We start from the raw sequence: 27,140 nt of genomic DNA on the forward strand, positions 1-27,140 counted from the left end.
ACACCACCAGCGCTCTGCCCCACACTCTCACACAATACGCACACTGAGGCGAGGGCCAAATGGGCTGACCCTGTGAATGGGTTTGTGCTGTGGTAATGATAAGGCTATTGAATGGAGCTGTACTCTTGTCACGCTGCTGGGCCACTGGTCTTATACTCAAGGCATCTGATCAATAGTGTTCCCCTACCCCCCGCTATAGCTCCCCATCTTCTCCCTATTCCTTTATCTATTAGTCTTCTGTTTACCCAAAGCTTGGTTTCAAAAAGGCAAATGCTGAACTTTGTTGCTGACTTCTTGGACAATGAGATGTTGGGTTGCATTGTGTGTAACTGTGTGTAACTAAAGCACAGGGGGAAAGTTCAGCCATGCTGAGCCAAGGAATATAGAAAGGATGCTGTTTTTGATCCACATTTAAACCACATCATTTGTTTTGAAAATGAGAAAAAAAAATGTAAATATAGATTTCTACTAAAAATGAAATCCCTTTTTTTTTTTGTAGTAGTAGTAGAACATTAAAGGGGCTAGATGCAAGTTAGCCATTTTATACTCACTACTGCCACCTCAGGTCTTACGTGTAACTGCACCTTCTATATTAAGCTCGTGCATGACGGCACTTTGGACCCGAATTAACACCTTTTTGAGTTCAGTGCAGGATTTTAGAGGCAGTTGTGGTGAACAGGTCTCGGCTCATTCTACACATTAGGACATTGTTGGAACATGTAGGGGGAGGAAAATACATGTTGTTCAAAGACAACACTCAACATAGTTACAATCCTGGTTTGTAGCTGATGCGATGCATAAATAGTGTGTAGCTGATGCAAATTCTCGACTGCTGTCCCCAGTTGGGCCATTCTAAAGCTTTTTTCCCCCACTCTGATTCATTGTACTGAATTAAGCTGTTTAATTTAATCAACAATAATGTTCAAAAGCTCTTCTCAGAGGAAGTTACAACAAGTTTGACATCCAAATGGACCTATACACTCAACAGGGGCACTCCAGCCACTGAATAATGTCACTTATAGCGTAACTAAGTTTATTTATTTCTGACTGCTTCACAAAGAATTGATCTGAATGCACTTCTTTTGTTGGACTTCTTTTCCTGCCTGTTCCATATTGTGCATTTAGATGTGACATACAATTTGACATTAAAAGAGTGTGTGTAACGTCAAAGGTAGCCCCATAAGATGACCATTTGCGAGCAGTGTGATTGCAACTCCACTCCAACCGCACTGAATGAGGATTATTGTGTGAAGAAGATTCAAGCAACAGATACAATACATGTTTTGAAATCTTCAAATGTAAAGATGGCAGGCATGTGGGCTGTGATTGTCAGTTGTGGAGGCAATGGCGGGACTTGAATGTGCCTCGTACACATTTTGTAAGTGAGGTCATACACTGGCAAACCTTTTTACCAGTACAAAGTAGGTTGATACTTGATTTTTACTGTCCTATGGAATCTGTGAAAATGATTTGTTTTCTTTGAGGAAAATATACTTATTGGTAGCAGTACTTCATCGGCGATTACAAGTACTGGTGGATTTGTGTATTTGCACACAGAATGATATATGTATATCCATTGCAGGCAAAAACAGCCCACTCTGATAAGAGTCCATACAACATGCGACAGAGGTCTGTTTTGCTGGGTAGCATTGGGAGGAGGGGCTTAGGGACAGAGCACATGTTGGGATGTAGAAAGAAAGGCCAAGGGAAACTTTGAATGCCGTTTTAGATTGATATCGATCAGTATATTTAACAACAAAGTGTAAGATTGTGACCAAGAGTGCAGGTATTGGTTTATTACCAATACCAGCAAAAAGCAGCATACCTCCCTTTAAATACTTAGGGGTTCGTTATCAAGACGAGTGCTACATAGCAAGTGCAAGCACAAAATTGCATAGCTATTGCTGAGCTCTTAATTTACCATTTAAAACTGAATGCATGACTGCATTTGAACCCAAATATGATATGTCAATGAGAGAAAACTGCGTGAGGAAATAATGCACAAATGACTGAATGACTGAAAATCAATCACTGAATGATTGATTTACTTTTGCACATGAGCAAACGCTTGTTAAATGACCCCCTTAGATTTGTTTTAACTTGAATATATTCATTTGGAAAACTTACTTATGAATAGGTCTGCTTTGGAGTATTATCTTCTGCACTGCAGTAAACGATGTAGGGGGAATGGGGTTTAGCAGGTCAGAACATGGCGTTATGTAAATTATGCACAGTGCTATTAATTTTTGCCCTCTTTTTTTTTTTTTTTAATAAGGTGACTTCTTAATAGGAGCGAGCAATTACATAGTGCGCTACTGAATGAAAAGTGTTGCAATTAGCTGTGTTTATGCTCAGGGTAAAGAAGGTGCATGCTGCATTCATGACAAGGCACTTATTGTGGAGCACTAGGGATTGCTAATGTATTTGTATTATTCATTGAATGTTGTTCTCAAGTTCTAAAACAGTTGCTTTATGGCTGAATAACACAGTACCCAGATTTGAGAATTGATTTGATTTATGAAGTGCTACTTTTTTAAGAGGTTGAAGTGTTCCATCCATCAATTTTGTTGGAGCAAAATGTCAGGAGGAGCTGAACCCATCTTAAGATCATCAGCTGAGTTCCTTACTCACCTTGCTCAAAAATCAGCCTTCTGCGCCTTTTTCAAGTCAGGAGTATCCAAACTTTTTCACCTCGAGAGCGATTTTTAAGCAACGGAAATGACCGGGAGTAACGTATGCTTTATAAACACTCGTGTAACTATTTGACTTAGATGGAATTCACACAGAAGTGTTCGAAGCCAAGATGATATTTCAATACAATTGAATAAAATGAGTAAAGCTATGTTCACTTAAAAGTGGGCAAACTCTGTCCAATATGTCTCTTTTGGTCAAAGATATATTTCTCAATGTCAGGGTACTTTTGTTTGGATGGAGTCAGAGATAATTACTTAAGACATAGAATAAATCAACAATCTCTGCTCACTTGAATATTCCTGATAACATGACCCATAATTGTATAGAGCAACTGATAATAGCCCGGTTCATGGTGCATTATATGCGGTCTGCAGATTATCATGTTTGATGAGTTAATTAGTATGTAAATTTGAAATAATAGTTAAAAAAAAAACCTTCACATACATTCACCATAATCTGGCAGCTGCTGTTGAATGGCACGCTCTGTCCTCACACACTCATGTTGTCGAGGGCCTTGTTGGAAGCCGTTGTCGAGCGATTGATGTTTACCGATTAGATCAGCGCACGCAGAAGCATGAGACTTGACCTTTCGCAATTTGACAAGTATGAACCTTGTAAACACCGCGGATTTGCATTTCCATATATCCACTTGTGAAAATGATAGTGGTGCATCAAGGGCATCGAGCGGCATGAGATCATCTGACAAAAAGGGCCATGACTGATAAGATATTGCATGTGTTGTGCGCGCTTGTCACCAAATAACACAATATTTTTGATGTGCTCACTCACCTTTGCTCTATTAGCATATGTACCAAATATGTCTTCCCATATTTGTGGTGCTCTCTACCTTTTTAATAGCCTATCCATGATTCAGCAGGTCATTCCCTGGGACCTAATCCGCTCATATCTTATTTAGATCATCTCTCTGCCTTTATCAGATGTAGTCATTACGCCCGCTAGTCTTCCCCTCATTGAGTTGTTCCAACACCAGCTGGGCGCTGTAGTGAAGAGCTTTGAATGCTTAAACAGACGCAACCTTCCTCTTCGCGCCTATAAATATTTCAGGGACAGACGGGCGGAATAAATTGACAGTAAAATTGACATCAAATCCGGCTTTTAATTTCAAGAGAGAAAGCGGCAGGAGACGGGCCGAGGGCAGTGTGGTGAGAAAAGGTCGCGACCTCCATGTCAAAGAGGTGTTATACCTCTTTGAGAAGCCAGTGCATACACAAGCTGTCTCATGTAGAAGGTAAAGGGATTTCAGAGCTGCATGCATAGGTACACTTAAGAGTCTACTTGTAGAGTATTTATGAGAGATGGGAGCAGGGATATTTTTCTGATGTTATTGATCTTTGGCTATCTTATAAAACACCATACAAGACCAATTTCTGTAGCTAGTGTAGCCCTTCTCCTTTAGGCATTCAAAAGTCAAATCGACTTGTGATCAAGCAACAAAAAACAACAGAACTGATGAACTGTGATGAAATACTGAACGTATCGAACCATTACTTGGGTCAAACTGTACTAAAGTGTTGTATCAATAGAGAGTGCAAGGAGGACAGTGGTTCAGGTGGTCTTCTTATAACTGCTCGAAGTGTCTTCCAGGAATGCATACTTGTGTATGTATGGCCAAGACTTAATGAAACAGGTCACACACCAATATGTAGGACTATATATTGCTAAAGTCAATGCATGTTTAATTGACATGTCTTATCATTGGCTGGGTTAGTCTCTGTCCTGTTCACAAGTGTATGATACTGTCCAAAAACACCCTTTTTGCCCTGACATCCCTTTGTAGGCTCCTTTAAAGGAAGTGTTAAAGCCAGATTAGCCATTAGCCCCCTTTTTCTGCATAACTGTGTGATGAGGCAATAAATGATATGTTTTCTCCTCAAGGAATTGTATGAAATATGGATGTAGGCAGTGCCCAGTCTCATCAAACCTCAGTGTTAAAAACGTAGTAATTCTAGAGACGTGATAAAGGATCAGGAAGCATAGACATATCACATTTGGACAGGGGCGGGACATGTCATCAGATAATCACCTCTGCTGCTACCGCTGTGTGTTGCAGACATACATACATACATACATACTAACTGTCATCCCCTCAATGTCACATCCAAGGTACTCTGATTACGTTGGCTGTGATCCAGTCATTCTGCACATATTGTTTCACCAAAGCATTCAGTTTGGTGTAGATTTAATTATCATCTTTCTGCAAGATGAGCATGACTAGAATTCTTCAATGGACAGTGTATTTTTTTACTCCATGATTATTATTTTTTTATCTGGTTCTTCCTAAGTAATTATAATTTCAATCAGTGCAGATGAAAAGATGTGTCCTAATCAGAGGAGCTCTGCTAGTCTTTGGTTTCTGCTTCAACATGAATGGAAGAACCTTTTTAGTTTTTTTGCGTTGCCAAAATTGTGTTCAAGTTTATTATCTAATGTCTTTATTTATTCAGAAGGAGAAAAAAATGCTTATGAGGATTTATTGATTTTCCTGATGTCTTTATTAGTTCATTATTGTGAGTGAGGGTAAAGAGTCAGTGTTTACATTGATCCATTGAACACTTTACGCCTGTTTTTCTTTTTGCCGTGAAGCTTAACCACAAACAGTGGAAGTGCAGACGAAGCATATCCCGGGCTTTAGAACACATCCATGAAATGCCTCTGTGCCCGCTGGCTGCCCTCGTATCCTTCCGAGTGTCTCCTATATCCTATAGCTGGTATCCTCACATGCACCTCCTCTGTCTGCACCCCAGCACTGGGTCACATCCCTATCCCCTAATGCTAGTTCTGGCTTCGCTGCTAATTCCCTCTGACAGCGCCAATGTCGCTCCCACCACAGCCCTGCCAGCACCCACGGGACACCCAAGCGCTCAAGATCACCACTACCTGCCATTGTAAAACCTAAAAGCCTAAACTACAGAATCGGGGATGCCTTTATCAAAATGTTTTTACTTTATTTATGCTAGCAGTTTCCAAAGTGTTACACTGTAGTCATTATTCCTCCACTATGGATTCCATGTGGAGGATGTTTGACCATTCAAAAGATAAATAGTAGTTTGGTTTATTATCAAATGCCTTCATCCTATTTTTTAATCGATGATTGATGATATAGTTACCAAAATTCCTTTAGACTTGGGTTAATGGATTTCCGAAAAAAGAAACAGTAAATACAAGAACAGAACAAACTGGTAACATATGTTGCATTCCCTATTTGTTTATCTATTATAGCCCTAACAGCAAAAACAGTTTACATTGATCAAATCCTTATAAAATGTCTTTGAACATCACAAATTCTGTATCTAGCCCTTGCTTTTTGCCCTGCTTTTGCACTTCCATTCCTTCATCCCCTGTCTGGTCCAGTCGTGTCCGGGCGGTGGGCAGCTGCGGTGTAATTTGGCCCACTGGGGCTGTTGGCAGTAGGTGTGGGGGATAAAGGCGGCTGGATCTGGGCTTTGGGGAGGAAAGCAGGCTTAGTGTGAGGCCATAGATGGTACGGGCCAGGCAGCTCATAGGAAAAGCATTAAATAAACATTAATGGAAGTAGGTTACAGGAGATTTATTAAGGAGGCTTTTTGGCCCCCACTGTTGAGTTTTATGCTCCACTTTAATAACTCTCTGATGCGCATAGGTAAACAAAGCAAAGTCACTTATTGCCATCCTCTTAGATGGTCATTGTGAAAACTGCTTTTGGGAAGGGGATTTCTAATTGGATTTTTTTTTTCTTTCTTTTTATCCCCATCTAGGGGTAAGTCTGAGTCGGAATTTGATGTTACGTTGTGGTGTTAAAAATGAACAGCCCTAATCGCAGCTTACTGATTTTCAGCGTCGCCTCACTGGCATAGCTGAAACAGATAAAAAGTGACTGATTAAAAGCAGGGACAAGGACGTGGTGACAGGACAAAAAACACATTTGAGATGCTTTTTTCCCCACAAGGACAGACAAATAAAAGAGCCTCTTGGCAACAAGATTGGAGGAAGACAATATAAAAAAAAAAGCTTGCATTACATTTTTATGATATCAAATCTTTCTTTTTTGTTGTTGTCAGGTCTAATCTATGATGTCTTTGTGCAGAGTACAGTGTCAAATCCAACATCGATTTTGCATACTGCCATGTTATCTTCCAACTATAATGCCACATGTTTTGCTTTTTTCCTGTTAAAAAGACATTCTGGCCTGAGCTTTTTTCTCCTTATTTGATACTAACACACTTCATATTTTCGGGACTTTTGGTTTTACCGTTGTCATGGTAGCCGTGTGTCCTCATCAATCAATCGGTGGTGCCTGGACAATCTGCCAGGAGGGGTTTGTGACTGTAGTGAAAAACCTAGTGACCTTTCTTCAGATCTTGAGATGGGGCTTGAGCCACAAGGGTTCAGTTATGAAATCATAATTTGACTGTTTTTTAATTATATTTAAGTTATTCACTTTTATTTTCTCTCCTTGTGAGAAGATGTAAGCCCTTGGAGCCCAGAGCCTTGATGCTAGCCAGTTGAGCTAACAGGAAGTGTGTTTCCCAGAGGAGCCAGAGCGAGCACGAGCGCTGACTTGACAAACAGTTGGAGTAACTGAGGGCAGCATGGCGCTTTAGTTTAGGATCCATCGGGAGCTGGTGACGTCTGCCCAAAGTTCACCCCGAGTACAGCTGGATGAAGAGAGAGGCCTTAATGGAGTCTGTGTCAGGGGAGCGCAAAGAAAGGGAATTTTTTTTTAAAAGCATGAGAATGTTGGACAGGCTGAAAGAATAAAAAAAGTTTACCATACAACTATAAGAAATAAAACGGAGGAGGCTTGGTGTGTTGCGTACTTTCTTTGTGGCTTGTCTCTGTAGTGACTTCCATCCGCGTGCGTGTTTGATGAAGCCTCCACGTTGCGCTGGTGTTGCTGCAGGATAGTGTGCGTCAGCCTCCATCAATATGACATGTCTTTGATGTGGAAATGCATGGAGCAAAAGCTCAGGCAGCCTCGGTCCGGTCCCCCCAGCGGGACACAGCCACTGCTACACATGGGCTTACATGTGGATGTGCGCGCCATGGCTTCAGGAGGGGAAGGCACAGAGTTAGAGCTAAAATAACCGCAGCACCCACCAACTGCCAATATGACACATTCACACCCTTTAACTTAATGTGACAGCTTGATTACACTGAAGCAGGCAATACCATGGCACTGCACGGACATGTGATCCACTCATATTGTGCTGCTACTAATTTTAAGATTGAGGTTCTATACAAGATGGAGTAGATTTTGGAAGAATTTCAATAACACAGGAATAGTTCGGTCACTCTTGGTAAGTAGCTTTACATGCACAGGGCAAAGACCACTTTTTGCTTCCATGGCGACGTGGAGGTGGACAAAAGAAGACATAAAGACAGTAGCTGATGTAGAAGGAAACATCAATCTGTGGGATCTGTGTGTGTGTGTGTTTGGGCTGCACACCCAGGCTGTGCCATCATTGCAGTTTTTTGATAAGCTCTCTCTTGCTAGGAGCTAACACAGGCTTCTCCTGCTTTCATTTTCTTTGCGACACATGAATCCCCTTGTATAAGCTCAGATAGACCACTGATTTGTCATCTGGGGAAAAACAAAAGTACAGCACCTTTATTCCTGTTTGTTTCGCCTTAACAAACATAAATGTAGCGGATATTTCTCTTAGTCAAGTAACAATTCAATTACAATATATGATACAAAACATTTTCAAGGACGCTTCTTTCCACCCAACTGCAGAACACTAGAAAAGTAACGTCTTCACTAATTTCAGCTCACTGTGTTTGCTTTCCTTGTAAATAATTGGGCGCCTTTTGAATGATGGGCTGGAAATCTGTGAATGATCCCTGAATAAAATGTGGGGGGGGGGAAAGTGCGAAAAGAAAAGTTATTCTCTGAAACTGTCAAATGTTTTGGCTGATAATTAGTGTTTTTACATATTTTATTTTCACTTTGCAGAAGTGTGTGACTCATAAAAACAATCGTTCAGACAATAGCGTTAATATTTGGTACAGCATTCAAATGTAAATTTCTGGCACACTGCCGGAATATTTAGCAGGTACATTTTTGGAACACAGTGGGTCAGTGCTTTTCTGCTTGAATTGATTTTACAGTGACAATTAAAGGCTTTGTGTGAACTGTTTGACTTGTTTATATATCGGGAACGAAAGCAATATTGTTTTTGAAGAAAGGTGAACGCGAGCATTAGCGTAGTATTGTTTGCCCGTCAGTTTAGGCGCTTGAAGACTTTTGTTGTCTCCATTCCAATGGCACAGCACATCAAATACTTGCTGACTCAACGGCAGGAAGAGATTTCAAAAAGGAAATCAAGGTCAACATAAGGTCACATTTGCGCTGACACAACCTACAATTTGGAGATAGTAGGACACAAAAATCCCACTTATCAACCTCTTATTGTGCTTGTAAAATGTGCTTGTTTGCTCTAGACCACCTTGTTGGTTGTTTTGTGAGTCTTGCGGTGCCCATAGCCAGTCTCCATGAGGTCAGTGTCTGCTGCGATAATGGTTAACTGATGCCGACTGTCAATAGCCATTCACCGGGAGAAAAGTGTTCCGCCTGTTCAGTAAATTACACGGCGCCATGCGAGCCGACCAGGTTCACAACAACCTGACCCCACTGTTGTTGGGAGAAACAATAGAACAATGACTGCAATCAGCTTTTTCCAGCAAGCATCTGTGTCACACCGCTGACTACAAAACACCTTGCCATTACTCCGGGGCTGTGGCCATTAGCTCACCATGCTGTTGACTCCGGAGTGAGATGGAGAGCTTGTTGTATTAACACATTCAATTGTTTGCGCCTCTTCTTTTTCCAGGGGTCTGTTTTACTGACCTTGACACCATTGGCCTTGTTGAGTGCCATAAAGACATGCTTATTTTCTCTCTCTCTCTCTCTATAGGTATATATATGCCCTTCCCGTGTTTGTAAGCAGAGGGTGTGAATTCTGAGGACTGGTACATTATTCCATTAGTTAGCCATCAAACGTTGCGTTAGTTAGCTATCAAACATTGCACAAGTTAGCCATCAGCCATAGCATTGGTTAGCCATCAAACATTGCGTTTGTTAGCCATCAACAATTGCATTAGTTAGCCATCAACAATTGCATTAGTTAGTCATCAACCAATGTGTTAGTTAGCCATCAAACATTGTGTTAGTTAGCCATTAACCAATGTGTTAGTTAGCCATCAACAATTGCATTAGTTAGCCATCAACCAATGTGTTAGTTAGCCATCAAACATTGCGTTAGATAGCCATCAACCTTTATGTTAGTTAGCCATTAACCAATGTGTTAGTTAGCCATCAACAATTGCATTAGTTAGCCATCAACCAATGTGTTAGTTAGCCATCAAACATTGCGTTAGATAGCCATCAACCTTTACGTTAGTTAGCCATCAACCATTGCGTTAGTTAGCCATCAACTATTGCGTTAGTCAGGGCTGCCAACTCTCACGCTTTCACCGTGAGACACACGCATTTGAGTGCCTTCACACGCTCTCATGCCACACTCCTCATATCACACGCTCAACTAAAAATCATCCCTGACTTTTTGCAGTGAGCGGCTGCAGGCGCTTTATTTTGTCTGTGTGCCTCCACGGCTCCTCTGGCGTGCGTTTGTGTGTCTGTCGGCGGCTCTAGTGATGTGATAAGAAACGGGTTCGCGGAGGTGAACGGCTCATTTTGAGCGTGGCTCCGGGGAAACAGTGAGAGAGCGCGCCCGAACGCTCCCCGCGCCAGCTCTCCCGGGCCATGGGAGAGAAAAAGGCGCATGGGTATGTGACGAGGCGGCTACAGGAGCCCCGACACTCACATCCTCCACCTGTTCGCTCAGCTCACTCCTCTCTTGGCCGCCTCCAAAGCGACATCACCGCGCCAGTGCCTCCTCCGCCCCGGTCACCTCCGCCGCTGCTGCTGCCCCACGAGGAGCTCAAAGTCAGCAGCATAAGGCAACGAGTTTGAGAAATAAAAGTCCTAATGAAATATTAAACAACGGTTACAGCGGAGTTCGCGTTGAAGCTAGACCTCTTTTACTTAAGTTTTTTTTTTCCCTCTTGCGCGAGGGAGAGAGAGGCAGAGAAAAAGTAGTTATTACATTGAATAATCATTCAAAGTTTAATCATCAAAAATGCTCTAACATACTGCAAAATACAGAGATCAAATGTTCCTATTTTCCAAAGCTTGTGCTACTTGCCTTTTGTTGGTAATAATTGGAACGACTGATGCAGAGAAACAGAGACATTGTGTCATTGTACCTTTCGGCAGGGCTGTAACGATGAAGGGGGCCTCTGGGCATTTGCTGAGAGGCCCCAGTTTGAAAGGGGCCAAGAAATATAATTCTTTAACACCAGTAAATAGACCAGCTACAATTATTATTTATGATCTAAAATGCACCAGATTGCAGGAAATCATATCTGAATTCTAAAAAAATTCTTGGGGGAGGACCCTCAAACCCCCCCTTCAGAGTGCCCTCCCACGCTTTCAATAGGTTCTGATGGTCATGTGTTGTGGTGCCAAACCCCCTCTGATCCATTATGCAGCTCCTGATGTGCTCAGTCATGTTAAACGTAGACTTTTTTTTTTGGGGGGGGGGGGGGGGGTTAGAATTTAATACGATTACGAGACACTATCACCATGAAAAAGGCCCCCCAGCTCGGACCGACCAAAGTCTCACTCCAGAGTTTGGTGAAAAGTTGGCAGCCCTGGCGTTAGTTAGCCATCAAACATTGCAAAACTGTGAATAACATGAACATTCTGTACACCACCAGATTAACAGAAAATTGAGCTGGATGTCAGATCTTGATTCTTAGACTATTTTATTATTATTTTATGGAGAAAAAAAAGTTTTATCTCCATTGGTCTACAAGCATGCCAGGTGGTTAAAATTAAGAGGCTGGAACATCCATCTTGGTGCCAGGCTTTCTGCACATCTCCTCTAAACACAGCTAACATTGTAACAATATGCTTTTTTTTACGTTCTGTGTGTGTTCAACTGTTTATTGGGAGTTTTCCTTAACTTCTTTGACCCCACGGGTTCTGCAAGCATTCGCGGGAGCAGTACGAGAAGCTGTCCACCATGCACAAGAACATGCAGAAGCTCTATGAAAGCATCGGCAACTTCTTCGCTTTCGACCCTCATACCGTCAGTGTGGAAGACTTCTTCGGAGAACTGGCTAACTTCCGCATGCTCTTCATGGTGAGTTTCTTGTTTTATTTCCCTGCCTTGTCTGTTTACAATAGATTTACAGTACAAGCCGACGCATCAACTGCCTCCTACACATTGTGACAATACAGTTTGTAAGAGGTCATGTTGAAGATAATATTTTTCTCCCAGACAAGAGAGAGAGAGTCTCAGTGAAGATCTTGTTTTTGTCAGAAAAAATAACTCTAATCAGATACCACAATATTAAACTTTTATCAGAACATGACCTTTGCGTGTGATAAAAGAATTGGCTTTAGGGAAAACTTGGCCTAAATGACAATGTATTTTTCTTACTTTGTCTACGACATCATTTTGAGTTGGGGGTAGGCGCTCATAAGCTTTTGCTTCAGCCTACTCCTTTTGGGCAAAATGTATGCTCAAATAAATAAATAAATAAACATTAAAATCATCTTTTATACTGCAGACACTTCAGTTCAACAGTGGGCATCTTTTACAAACTCTCTAGCATAAACATACAGTAACTGTAGAAATAATTTTCAAAGACATGTTTCTGATAAGATGCAACCTTTTTCTGATCAACATACCAATGCACGTACCAACTCAATTTCCTATTTCTGATGGTGTCAAGGACTTGGGGCACAGTACCATGTCATTTTTCTTCAGGACATGTGTGTAAAGCATTTATTCACCCCTCTGCTCCTCTATCATCTCCAGCCTCTCTGTCTCTATCTGCTACTGCTAGCACCGCCCCAAATCTGGCCCATGTCAGAATGATGACACAGTGTCCAGAAGGCACGCTCTCAGGCTTCACAAACCATTAACGTGAATGGCAAGGTCCCCTTGTCTGAATCCCCCTGCTGGCCCCGCTCTGATCCCCGTCCGCGCCCAACCTCTCCTCCTGCTGATCAAAGTACAGCAGCCCACAACACAGCGCTCCCTCAAGGATTCCAATGTTGCATATCTCCTAAAGAAGCACCCACCCAACAAAATAAATTATTCTCTCAAGCAATAGCTGCGGATGAATATTTTATTAGTGATTTAAACTTTGCTTCTACATATACAGAGGGGGTAGAGAATGGTATGAAGTTGTTGAAATGGGCCTTGGTTTTTACCGTAATGCATTCGGTTGAAAACAATCCTTTAATCACCACATTCTCCCGCTATTATTTATAGTTTGGGCTCTTCGGCGCTGCTGACAGAAAGGCTAATACCATCTGCTTGCAGTGCACCTGCAATCAATGACTGCCTCTCCTTCTCTGTTGTTTTCCAGACTCCCCAAAACTTTTTAAAGTATTTTCGTTGACAGTGTCACATCAACAAAAGCGATATGTCTCCAACAATCTAATAAGGCACATCAGCGTCTTGTTATTCATTAATTAAAACAGGCACACGGTGTGACTTCACATTTTCTATTCACAACCTCTTAAACTATCTGTGCTTGTATTTAAATACAATCACAAAATATGCAGTTAACATACATTGCTTTGACTGAAAAGCTCAGGTCTTATGCCTCTGAACACAGTGAGGCCTCTGAATATATTCACTGACACAAGTGAATGTACCAGACAAGAGAATGCATTAAGTCTGTTTAGCACTGTCCACCCAGCAATTTCTCTATATTTTACGACAAGTTATAAAGCCCTATTTGAATCCTGTGCATGCTGTCCAGACTGAGGGACTAACATTTTGTGAATGTAATGCAGCTCCCATATTGCAGCTCACGGGTGAAATGCAATCTGGGGGTCGGCGAGTGTAATCCTGACCAGGCGGGCAGCATGGGAGTGTCAGGATTTCTCCATTAATGAGTTATCAAAGCACAGCAAATGGACTGGAATAAGGCACTGTGTTAATTGAGTGACTGTTTAATAACCCCCCCCCATTGTCGCTTTCTTACTGCAATACTCTCATTAATATGATTTCAGCAGATTTTAGAGGTCACCTATCAATATGTGGACACATCTCCTCCACAGAACAGAAGTCGTGCAATCTGTAACCTATAACATCTCTGCGCAGGCCCTCCCCATTCCTACAGCCCGGCAAACAGTTCAGCAGATGGCTAATAAACACATTTGCCGCTTAAAGCACAGGCGCTGTGGCGTTTGTAAAATTCAAATGAGCTATAGCAGTGACATTCTCACTGTGAGATTGAGCATTTGGCAATAGTTAGGAGGAAAAAAAATGAAAATGACTTTCCAACTTGTATGCATAGGAGACGATCCATGCTGAGGGAGATGTATTGTGCTGCACGGGGTCAAGGGAGAACAGCAAACACATTTCATGAATTATTGAGAGAAAAGACAAGGAGGAGAAAAGCGCAGCCCTCGCCCTTGTTGGTTGGATTGGTCCAAGGCTCCATTCACGATGTGGTAGGCCTGTAGGCCTGTAGGGCATGATAGAGCAGCCCGTCCTCCTTCCACACTAGGTCCTACTATGTCCTACTATGTGAGAGTCACTCTTGCATGGGCAGTTGGATTTGTGAGGGTGAGGGATGATAGGAAATAGTGAGTGCAAGCTGGAAATTAGAATATAGCTTTTTGTGAGCGTGTTGGCCCTAATTACTATTTGAAATTGCATGTACAAAATTGGGGTTCCAAATACAATATGTAAATGTGAGAATGCTGCATGAGTAAGACAGTTTGTAAATTATCCACTTTTGCACATTCTACTCGTTTTGCACATAAGCAAATAAAATAAATAACCCCATTGTCTCAACCAACCCAGTCCAATCAACAATATCTAATCCATGGAAAAATCTTGGTCAACTGAAAGCCTATACAAACAGTGACTTAACACTTAAAACTTAAATATTGATGTGATAAAGCGTGCCCTATATACATTTCATGGGACTAAAGGTCCATATTAGTTTGTAAATACTTTAGTTTTGTTTTGTCTTTTTGTTTTTTGTTTTTTGTTTTTTGTTTTTTGTTTTTTGTTTTTTGTTTTTTGTTTTTTGTTTTTTGTTTTTTGTTTTAGAGATAGAGATTTTTTTTATTTATTTGTTCAAGCAATGGTTTCCCATTTTAGACATAATTTAGTCCATTTTAGAACTATTTTAGACCCTGTTTTAATCCTTATTCTTAGTGGTGCTTGAAGATTAAATATTTCATGAGATTGTACTTGTATGTGAAAAGTTGACCGTATTCGTAGAGCCAGATATTGTACATCTTAAGTAGGTATACTATTGAAATACAACTGATTTTCTTATGGTACTTACAGCGCACTATTAATGCCATAAATTATAAAATAAATACACTATTTCCCAAGGTGCCAAAATATCACAAAAGCAGTACTACATACTATAGTCTGTGCAATACAATTCACAATTGCTCCACTTGTACACTCAGCCCATAGTGTGACTACACTAGTCACGCTTCCTTCTGCTTATAGGATTCCTTATAGGATCAAAGGTGTGATTTTCATTTCAATAATTACTCTGTCGTAGAAATTTGCAGTGTGATCTGACTGTGGATGAAAATATTATGCTTTGATTTTGAGGACTTAATTGGACACATTTTTTTTTGCTAAAACCGTTGTGCATCTGAATATTTTAATAAAATCAAGTTCAGTTTCATATCACTGAAAATGTAATTCGATAATTCTTGTGAGATTAATCAATGTCCTTGCAATTTGTGCCTCTGTGCTGAAAAAAAAAAAAAAAAATTCCAAATACAATCTTTTCTGCCATCAGGGGGAAACGGCTCGCCAAAGCGTGCCGTGGAGGACAAATCAGAATATTTGTTCCTGTGCTAATTAGTGGAGCCGTTTGATTAGGGCCTGGTAATTATGTTGCATAATCATGTTTACAGTCAGAATCACTTGTTTGTTTAAAATAAGTTTTGCCGGCAGGTTTTTTTTTGTAATCTGCATAATTATTTTACAGTGTTGAGACGTTCTGCATTATTCGATCTAAATTAACTGTGGGTGCGCAGATGCATATCAGAGGGCAGCTCATGTTACACAGACCTATTGAAGCATTGCCCTATTCATTATGAGCTAACTGAAACAAAGCCTTGCTCCACTATTCCTGTCAAATATTATTCATGAAATAAAATTCCAAAACACAAACTTCTCTCTACTCCCCTGTCGCTTGTCCATTTGGATTTCTGTGAATTCCACCTAAATGAGCATGTACAATAGGTTAATCCTCCAGCCAGGTGATTCTGACCATTAGCTTTTTCTACCTCATCTCACCTGTTTTGACCCATCTATGTCTCCCTTTGTTGCACATTGCCCTTGTCAAGCAGCATGGAGACAGTGGTGATGGGGCCGTATGTCCTTGGACATGAGGCAAAGCTCTGCTATTGACTGGTGTGATGAGCTGCTCTTTCCTTGTTCTTCTGCACAATCCCCCATAATCCTCGTGTCTTAGCTGCCAACACGACACGCACGTCACCACCACTGGGGCATTGTACTGGAGACCTATACTGTCACCACTTATTATATCTGCGCCGAGACAGCCATGACGAGTGAGAAGGAGGATATGGACTGAAAACTATACCTGACATAAGAAATCTGAAATAATAAGAAAAAGAAAAAAGGAAAGTGTAGCATCGTGGCACGTTTATTATCAAATAGACAAAGAAACTATTGTTTGAATAATATCCCCCATTGTACTTAACAGCTCTCACTTTCTCTTGAGAATTATTTATGAATCAATATGGAAGTTAATGCATTAATATTTATGCATTAATTTGAAGATGATATTAATATTTATACCAGCCTTTTCGTAAAAATTGCCCCATTGTGAGGGAGCAAGCCTTTTTAATGGCTGGATTTGCCTTAGCCACCCGAAATCACAAACTCTTAAAAAAATTATAATAATAGTAACTATTGGACTGTATTTGTGTAATTACCAGTATCTGGGTAGATATTTGCAATGTTTATTAACCTTGTGTTACATCTAGTTCCAGTATTGCCTCAGTGCGATTTATTGTTAGTCAATATCAAACAATCAATCTATCAATCAAATATTTGTGCTACACTTTCTTTTAAACTAACTTGATACATTGTGCCAAACTAAATGTAGTACTATGTTATCTGCTCTGTAACAATGTGTAATAACTTAACAGTACATAGACAATGGAATAATGTTTGTTGTACTTTGGAGGCACGTAAAGTAATAAGACAGAAGACCCACAGGGTTACGTCTTATTACATTATGTATCTCCAAACTACAAATACATATTATTCCATTGTGTATGTAACACATAGGTACATGTTATTACACATTGTTACATAGAACATTACAGTGTACTAAATATGTCAGGTACAATGTATCGAGGGTAGTGTAAAATAAAGTGTCACCAGTTTACGCGATAGATACGTCATAAAGTGCTGATCATGAAAAGATTTGATTCACTCTGACACAAGTGTTGTTCCAAAACCATTCTTTCCATTCCGATCAATACCAATACTCAGCTCAAGGTAACAATACTGATACCAGTTTGATGCCATAGGGTGTGTTTCTTTCTTCTGTGATCATTAGAGTTCTTAGATCTTGCAGAGCCTCCAAAGCCAGTATTTAAGCTGCAGTCGCCATCAGTGGTTTAAAAGTAACCTGTTAAGTTAGCTCGTTTCTCTTGGTTTGGTGAGAGTTGAACCATTTCTGCCAAATTAGGGTTAGGTGTAGGGTTAGAGTTATTTTCCTGTACTTTTGCCCATTGGCGAAATTGGTGCCTTTAAAATCCAGCATCGGCACGATACCGATACATGTCACCATGTCTTACATTTTATAAAGCTTTTGAATTGGACCAACCTACGCATTGATGCAAAACCGCTTTGTGTGGCTTTTGGACAGACAATGACACACAGAGCCCCTGAATGTTGGGTCCCTGTCAATGGCAAAAGGGGACAGACATTTTGTTGTCTCCAAAGGTCACCCGGTTGCATCGAAGTCTCAGTTGGCGCGTGAACAAACCAGCGCGTCCATTATCTCGCTTTCTCCCGACTCCTTCCTGACATTTCAGCTGAGGAAGAGGAGGCTGATAACGTCCTGCCTTCCTCCTTCGAGACTGCCCCCCCCCCACCACCTTATTGTCCAAGATCTCTAACCTTTTCTACCACCCTCAACCCCCTTCCACGACTAGTCCACAAGCTGAAAATGTTCCAAGATTTACAAACACCACATAAATTAGCATGCCATGCAACTCTCTCATTCTTTTTCCCAACTTGTCTGTAAGAGACATAAAGTGCTGCTAACAATTTCACTCCCTGCAAACAAATATTATGTGCATCAGTGACCCTGTTGTGTGAAATGATTAAAAGACTCTGACAGATGGAACAAAATGGCGCCCCAGTCTAATTGTGACAGATATTTCTGCGCAGGTGAAAATATGATGCTTTCAATGCAGGCACAAAGGAAACATACCACCCTATCTTTCCATGTGGTAGCACCGCATTAGTGTCATTTACCATCTGTAGACAACTGCAGTTTGCATGTCAAGCCTGTTGGCGGTGCTCTGTATTTGTTTTTTGAGCAATTCACTAACGGCCGTCACACATGCTTTGATTACCAACAAACAGGACCCTACGGTCACACACAAATGTTTGGCATTTCAGAATCAAATCTTTGCTTCTGGACTCCCAAATTGTTGTTGTCTTAAAATATATTATGCAGGAACAAAAACAAACCAGTTTTGTTGCAACTGATTCCAAGTAAACACAGTACTCACTTCAAGTGGTCTCCTTTGCTCAACACAATTTTGCTCACATTTGACAATAAACTACTAACTTTAACTTTTGGGCAACAAAAGGCTGCTATTTCATGGAATTAACCTTTCGCAAAAGCCTCATCCCCTTAGCCAATGTACACTAAAGTACAAAAAGTGATCTTTATCACGTATCACAATGGGGGAGAAGTGCATATGCAAGTGACTCCAGATTGAGTCTAAATGGGTTGCAGTGTGCAGTGGAGGAATATATTTAAACTATGCAAAAAAGAGTCCTCTATTGCGGCTAAAGCCCCAGTATGCTTTAGCATACTGACATGATGGCTTCAACAAATGAGGACCTCCAGAGCGTGCTGAAGGTCCTGATTTGATGAAGCCAACAGAACAACATCATCTGCAAACAGCAGAGATGAGATCCTGAGGCTCCCAAAACGAACACCCCCTGGCTGCACCTAGTAATTCTGTCCGTAAAGGTAATGAACAGAACCGGTGACAAAGGGCAGCCCTGGTGGAGACCAACACGCACCGGGAACAGGTCTGACTTACTGCCGGCAATGCGAACCAAGCTCCTGCTGCGGTCATACAGGGAACGGACAGCCCTTAGCAGAGGGCCCCGGACCCCATACTCCCGGGGCACCCCCCACAGGGCACCACGAGGGACACGGTCGAACGCTTTCTCTAGATCCACAAAACACATATGGACTGGTTGGGTGAACTCCCATGAACCCTCGAGCACCCGACGCAGGGTATAGAGCTGGTCCAGTGTGCCACGACTAGGACAAAAACTGCATTGTTCCTCCTGGATCCAAGGTTCTATTATTTATTTTATTTATTTATTTATTTATTTATTCATTCATTCATTCATTCATTCATTCATTCATTCATTCATTCATTCATTCATTCATTCATTCATTCATTCATTCATTCATTCATTCATTCATTCATTTATGTATTTATTTATTTAGCACTTTAGCATAACTAGTTAAAAAGAAAAAAAAAGAACATAAAAATGTGCATGGGCGAGGTAGAAGCCTAGTAGGCTTATAGCAACACCACTCCCAAGTAAACAATTAAATAAGAATCAGAGTAATGTAAACCCACGCTAAGTCACTACATAGTACAAAAATACAGAGTCAAATACAAATGTTAAATATACAATACTCATACAATCATTTCCTTTATGAGTCTCTGCTCTGTACGACGATGTAAGGTTCGACCATCGTCCGGATCCTCCTCTCCAGCACCCTGGAATAGACCTTACCGGGGAGGCTGAGGAGTGTGATCCCTCTGTTATTGGAGCACACCCTCCAGTCCCCCTTTTTAAAGAGAGGGACCACCACCCCGGTCTGCCAATCCAGGGGCACTGTCCCTAACCACCACGCGATGTCGCAGATATATTGATTTGTTAATGCTCTATTACAATTAGGTGTAATGACATGCTCTGTGAGGGTTTTTATCCAAAAGGTTTGTGTGGCTTGACAGACCAAGCTTTTCATCTGAACATTTTGTTAATGTAATCATATATTTTACCATCGTTTTAAACTAAAGTTGGAAAAAAAACATATACTACCTAACTTATACTTACTATAATTAATGATACACAAAAAAAACAGATCAAAGGATTCAGAACTGCAAGGATGCTTGAATTGCCACACCCCTCTCCTCTCTCGACTTGTTATAGGATTGTAGACTCGTTCAAACCCTGTGACAAAATTCTCGTGAGGGAACTTGTTATCAGGCAGTCTGCATATGTTTCACAATAATCCTGGTTTATGATGTATGCATAATGTATGCTTTATTAATCTATTATTAACACCGAATCAGCTCTCTGTTATTGAAAATATGTAAAACAGCAGCAAACGGTTGAAACGACTTCAAAAATTCCCTTGCACAACCCACCATTGTTTATTCCACCAGCTTATCTCCAACTATCACAATCTCATCACAAGCTAAATTTGAACAGTGTACAGTTGCTAAAAGTCTGATGGTGGCAGGATTTGGAGGCTGATTTAAATGTCTTTGTGTGTGTGCCTCATCAGGATGCCATGAAGGAGAACCACAAGAAGAGGGAGATGGAGGAGAAGATCAAGAGAGCCAAGCTGGCGAAGGAGAAAGCCGAGCGCGAGAAGCAGGAGCGGCAGCAGAAGAAGAAGCAGCTGATTGACATGAACAAAGGTATGCCACTGCCGCCCCAGAGACGAGCCGTACAAATGGGACCCAGATAAGAAAGGGGGGGGGGGGGGGGGGGGGTTGGTACCAGCTCAGTGCTACTTCCCAAGGATCTGAACCAGGAAGGGCGGGTATAATGCATAGAAGAGGGGGGAGCCGCCTTCTCAACTGTGAGGGGAATCTTCCATATACTCCCAGAGCTGATGACAAACAATAGCCAGATTATGCTGTTTTTAGCTTCTCTTTGTCCAATGATATGGGAGTCTTATATAGAATTGCAACAACATACTTTTCAATAGACAGAATGAGCATAACAAAAGCTAATTCATAATATAGAGTTATTGAGATGAGAAAATATGGGCCACGGCTAATTTAATCGAAACAAGGTTTGGCCAAGTGAACTGGTGGTCGCTTTTAGTATTTTACAAAATAAGCAGGAGTAGTTTTAGAAGTAGATAATATGGTTAAAGAAATATATAAACAAGCCATTTTAATCATTATTTGCACAGTTACTTCAAGTACAGACGATGACCATTTGAGTTCCCCATTGTTATACTGCATGGGGGTCACAGAAGCCCCATTACGTTGCTCCTCTGTGGCCCCTTAGTTGCCCATGCACAAGGTAAATGACAGATAATCATCACAGTCACGGTCTGAGAATGCTTGCAGGCAATGTGCTATATTTGTTGTGGTTAATAATTTGAATTACTGCATTGTCCAGCAGAGCCAGTAAAGTGTGTATTGATTGGTGCAAGCTGTTGTTCAGATATGAAAAATTGAAGTGACAGAGGGAGTCGCTTGAGTCTAGTTATGCCAATGACATTGAGAAGGAATTTCAGGCCTGAAGGAGCCAGCAGTCAGTGCGGCCTTTTGTCTATTTTTTGACAATCAGGCTGGAGTTTTCACAATCCACCAGCTTCTAAATGTCAGTGGCAGCCCAGGCCTGTGTGGAGCTCAGCCACATCGGGGAAATGTGACAAGACAGTCCTCAGTGCGCCACAAACTCTCCGGGATAATTGATGCATGCTACATTTTCCCTCAGAGCACTGACCTCTTTGAAAGCTTCACTTTTAATAATCCAACATGGCTGAGCTGAAAGAGTCTGTCTAGCCGCTTTCTCATTCTAGCTAACCAGATGGAGAAGGCTGGAGTAGTAGGTATAATATGAAATATTTCTGCCAGAGCAGATTTTGATCTCACTTTCTGAATGCCATAATATGACTAATATGAATAAAACATGAGGATGACATGGGCAGCATTGCCTGCAGCCTTGGAGATAGTGGGTATTGTCCTCTGCTGCAACAGCCTGTACACTGGACTGTCCCCATCACAATGACCTTGGCAGTTATGAAAAGCACTTTAAAATTCAAGATGCGCTGAACCCATTCTGCGTTTTTTTTTTTTCCTGCCAAGGTCTGTACCTGCACCGACTACACATTTTATCAAACCTTGAATAGGCTCCTTTGTTTACCAACTTGTCTCTATGTGAAAGGCAATAAGAGAGAGCATAATCAAATCTGAAGGTCCTTAAATGGATCCTGTGAATGGGAAGCTGAACTTGAGCCAACAGAAGGTCAGAGGTTACGCCAGCTTTTCTTTAACAGAGCTTTTTGTCTGGAAACACACAGAGCGGATATTCACTTTCCTGGTGCACATTTTTATTTTTCTGCCTCCATTTCTCTCCAGTTGATAGCCTTGGCTTGAGAGACACGGCTCTTTTTCTCCTTTAAAATTCTATATGTGCTTCAAATGCGTGTGAGGAGTTAGTTATTGGAGGGACCTTTTCACATCAATATTTCATTGCCTTTACTCACTGCTGTGTGTGTGTATACAGGAACAATTGGTATCAAGGGGCGTGGTGGGCTAATCCCTTTCTGTCATTTTTTGAAAAAAAAGTAATTGTGTTTATAATTTTTATAGTTTATTTTATATCTTAACTAATTAAGGTGCATAATCATTGTCGTTTTATACGATTTTAGCCACAAAGACCAGAAACTGACTTGTTTATAATAGCTCTGCGATTTCGCACAATACAAACACACACACAAACATGACAGTGACCAGTACATGGCCGCCGCACATAGTTCCACATCCCGCACCTACACAGAGAGGCAAGTCTAAGAGGCTCCTCATTGGTCACATTCACTCGAACACGGTTTCTCAAAACTTGTTGAGTCACATATCTGAGTCTGAATGAGAGTTGTTTTTTACTTCTTTTTGTCTGACAACCCAAGCAGCAGTAAATGCGTTAAAACATATATACCTGAAACAGTGTATATATATATATATATATATATATATATATATATATATATATATATATATATATATATATATCTTTTTCCTCCAAGCTCGGGTCCTCGACCAGAGGCCTGGGAGCTTGAGGGTTCTGTGCAGTATCTTTGCAGTTCCTAGAACTGCAGTTTTCTGGACCGAGATGTCTGATGTATTTCCTCTAGTTTCTCGTGTTCCTTTTTCCTGATGTTGAAGTCGCTTGGTATTGCTATGTCGATCACAAGGGCTTTCCTCTGCTCTTTGTCCACCACCACAATGTCCGGTTGGTTCGCCATTACCATTTTGTCTGTCTGTATCTGGAAGTCCCACAGGATCTTGGCTCGGTCATTCTCGACCACCGTTGGAGGTGTTTCCCACTTTGACCTTGGGGTTTCCAGCCCATACTCTGCACAGATGTCCCTGTACACTATACCAGCCACTTGGTTATGGCGCTCCATGTAAGCTTTCCCTGCCAGCATCTTACACCCTGCAGTTATGTGCTGGATTGTCTCATTGGCCTCTTTGCACAGTCTACACCTGGGGTCTTGTCTGGTGTGGTAGATCTGGGCCTCTATTTCTCTGGTGCTCAAGGCCTGCTCCTGTGCAGCCATGATGAGCCTCTGTGCTGTCCTTTAGTCCGGCTCTGTCTAGCCATTGGTAGGATTTCCTGATATCCGCCACTTCAGTTATGTTTCGGTGGTACATGCCGTGTAGGGGCTTGTCCTCCCATGACGGGACCTCCAGCACCTCATCATCTGTCCCCCATTGTCTGAGACATTCACTGAGCACGTCATCTGTCGGAGCCTTGTCCTTGATGTACTTATGGATCTTGGATGTTTCATCCTGGATAGTGGCTCTCACACTCACTAGTCCTCGGCCTCCTTCCTTACGGCTAGCATACAGTCTCAGAGTGCTGGATTTGGGGTGGAACCCTCCGTGCATGGTTAGGAGCTTTCACGTCTTAACATCTGTGGTCTGTATCTCATCCTTTGGCCAGCTTATTATTCCTGCAGTGTATCTGATTACTGGTAGGGCGTAGCTGTTTATTGCCAGGGACTTGTTCTTGCCATTGAGCTGGCTTCTTAGGACCTGCCTTACTCGTTGGAGGTATTTGGCCGTTGCCGCTTTCCTTGTCACCTCTTCGAGGTACATCAACCAATATATATATATATATATATATATATATAAATATATATACAGTATATATATATATATATATATATATATATATATATATATATATATATATATATATATATATATATATATATATATATATATATATATATAAACTGGAGGACTCCCAGGAAATACATCAGACATCTCGGTCCAGAAAAGTGCAGTTCTACTACGCAGAACCCTCAAGCTCGCGGAGGGTGAGGAAGAGTTTTTTTTTTAATATATACGTATATATAATATGACCATCAGCAGTGAATAGTAGCTTATAAATAATCATGGTCAAACATTAATATATTGACCTAAATCCGGTGTGTTTTTAGATTAACAATCCTATTAGCACAAGCAGATGGTGAAAGCATATGGGCTTTGTTATATTTAAGTATACAGGCAGCATATAGATTTATTTATAGATTTACTCATTATAAGTCTTTGTTTAATCATACTATTGTTTGATGCCATTTCAAAGGGCTATTTTTTGATTGCTGGGGTAGATTTTGAGTCATTCCACAAATTATGCCCTAATCCTCTTCCCTTTTGCCAATGATTAACAATGAAATGCATATTTAATGAGAGTTTAATTCATTTAGCGTTTACCAGGATGGCACCCGAGCGGGTGGAAGTGTGCCAGACAAATGCTTTCTAGGAAACAGATAAGCTAAAAATAATAATCTCTCCCAATTTCCACTTGATGGAACCTGAAGTCTCCGCAAGCGCGCTGACATTTTGCACTTCTTCAACAGGGCTGATTGATAGATTAGACAGATGCTGAGCTGAACGAAGTATTGCGATTTCTAACCTCGGAAATTGCTTATGAAATCATTACACGGTCACCCCATTCGTTTCAATCTGCTCTAAGTGGGTTTTCCATATCGGGTTGAGCTGACCAGATGTTTCACATTTGCCAAATTGCTGGGACTAACTGTTTAACACCGTTGAGCAAACTCAAAGTAATATTTCTGCACAAATCACAACAGGAAATGTTTTTTTTTTTTTTGTAGCACACAATAAGTTATTGGATAACATTTACATTCCTTTACTTTCCTCAACAAAGGCACAACATCAAGATATTAGAAAAATAACCAACAACAGAAAAACTATGATGTTAGCATCAGGATAAAGCTTCAAAGCCCACTTTGTCCATAAAGATAAGAGATATTGTCGGAGGTGATGTTTGTTTCCTTGCAAAGACTGAAAGAAATCTAGCTTTCTACAGATGCGGTTAGTTAATAATTATCAAAATAATTGACAACATAAAAAAAGACTATTAATAAGTGTTAGTTGCTACGGATTGGCCTTGTTATATTTGTATTATTGTAGGTTATTTTTTTGGGGTGCCATCCAGGTCTCCCTCCTGGATCATAGGAGTGCAGCGGAGGGATGGGAGTGTATGTGAATTATGAGTTGTTAGGATGGTGTGCAGCATTACTTGGCTGGAGGATAAACCTATTTTGCATGTTTGGAATTTATAGGAGAAACCAGAAAACTTGTCCAGACTTAATAAAAATTAATAAATTAATTAAAATTAGAATTTCTAATACATATTGTAAGCAGGAGGATATGCCCCAAGCTATCATTTAGCTTTATATTTCAGAAGATGCAGGAACATTTTTACGATTATTTCTATTATAGAACAGCGGCAGGAGCTGAGTGCGGCAGTGCATGTGGCCTGTGTGTCTGGAAGGCATTAGTGAGGGCTGCTCCCGAAGGTCACTGCCCTTGTCTGGGCCTAATGTCGGCTCCCCAGTCAACTCCACTAAAGCTCCGGACAGAGCTGCGAAGAGATCACGCTACGCCTGGCACCATGTGGGCTGGCACAGGGCACCGAGAAATAAACAAACAGGCTGCATTGATTCTGTCACGACTTTGAGCCAGGTGGAAAGGAGAAAAGTGAAGGACCACTTTGCCAACTAGATTTACCATGGTCAGCATTTGAACTCAGTCTGTCTGTGTACATTTTACCTATATGACTGTACATAGCATGGCTTTAAATTAAAACATATGCTAAATATCTTTCAGAATGTAGTCCATGTATAAGTAAACAGTGTCTAATGTAGGGCAGCAGTGTGACTAGTGTTCAAATAATGAGACGCTAACATTGGTTTTATCAAAGTCAACACTCAAATTAAATCAAAATGGCACAATAATAATCGGGTTACTTTGATTGAAAAAGTGTCCTCAGTTGGTTTATTTTTTAATCTTAATCAGGACAAATTTTCATAACACACTTCAAATGGAAAAATAATTGCTGATATATATCAAGCATGGCTTTAAATTGCTTGAATTGAGAGTATTAATCTTGTTGTGAGCGGGTTTTCACTCATTTAGACTTTTTTCCTGCCCGGACCTACAATATTTTGCTTGTTTGATGACATGTCAGACTGGTTCTAAGGTAACCTTGCTTGAAATAAGAAAGTACAACTACCAATGGGAGTGCAATTTTCTCACCCCACTGGCAAATTAACCTGAAATAAAGCCAAAATATATTGAAACGAGTCAGAAACACGTTTCAATACATTTGAACAAGGGGAATAAGCTAAATCTTAACTTGTCAAAACAAGTCAAATTTAAAATATTATGCTCAATTTGAGACATTTAACCTCTTAACCCCTGCCTTAACCAAATGCATTTTCTCCAGTTCAGCTTTACCCAAATCTGAAAGCTTACAGCCTATAGGCTAGTCTCATTTGAAAGCTAAGATCTACAAAACTCATTTACTTTTTTTGCTTTTTGTGTCACTTTGTCGCCACTTTTCTGTTACTCTTTTGTGGCGTTTTTGTGGCTTTTTTAACAAATTTTTGTCACTTTTTCATCGCTTTTTCATCATGTTACTGTTTTTCTTTTTTGTCTAATTTTTGTCGCTATTATGTTACTATTATGTCACTAGTTTTTTCAAGAAACATTTAGATTTGGGTAAAGCCAAAATGGAGAAAATGTGCTCGGTTCAGGTCCCCCACCTGAACCGAGGTTAGGAGGTTAAACTAAT

At 40.8% G+C, this 27,140-nt stretch overlaps 1 protein-coding gene across 5 annotated transcripts in view; it reads left to right on the plus strand.

Annotated features, from left to right (window-relative positions):
- The window catches only part of diaph2 (diaphanous-related formin 2), a 373,093-nt gene that overhangs the window by 278,808 nt on the left and 67,145 nt on the right, over positions 1-27,140 (plus strand). For all 5 annotated transcript variants that reach the window (XM_079556323.1, XM_079556319.1, XM_079556321.1 and 2 more), the window contains 2 exons: positions 11,736-11,900; positions 20,575-20,710. In XM_079556323.1, coding sequence (XP_079412449.1) covers positions 11,736-11,900; positions 20,575-20,710 — 301 coding nt within the window. The remainder of the gene's footprint in view (positions 1-11,735; positions 11,901-20,574; positions 20,711-27,140) is intronic.

This window comes from Gobius niger (genome assembly GCF_951799975.1).
Source record: "Gobius niger genome assembly, chromosome: 5".
Taxonomy (NCBI): domain Eukaryota; kingdom Metazoa; phylum Chordata; class Actinopteri; order Gobiiformes; family Gobiidae; genus Gobius; species Gobius niger.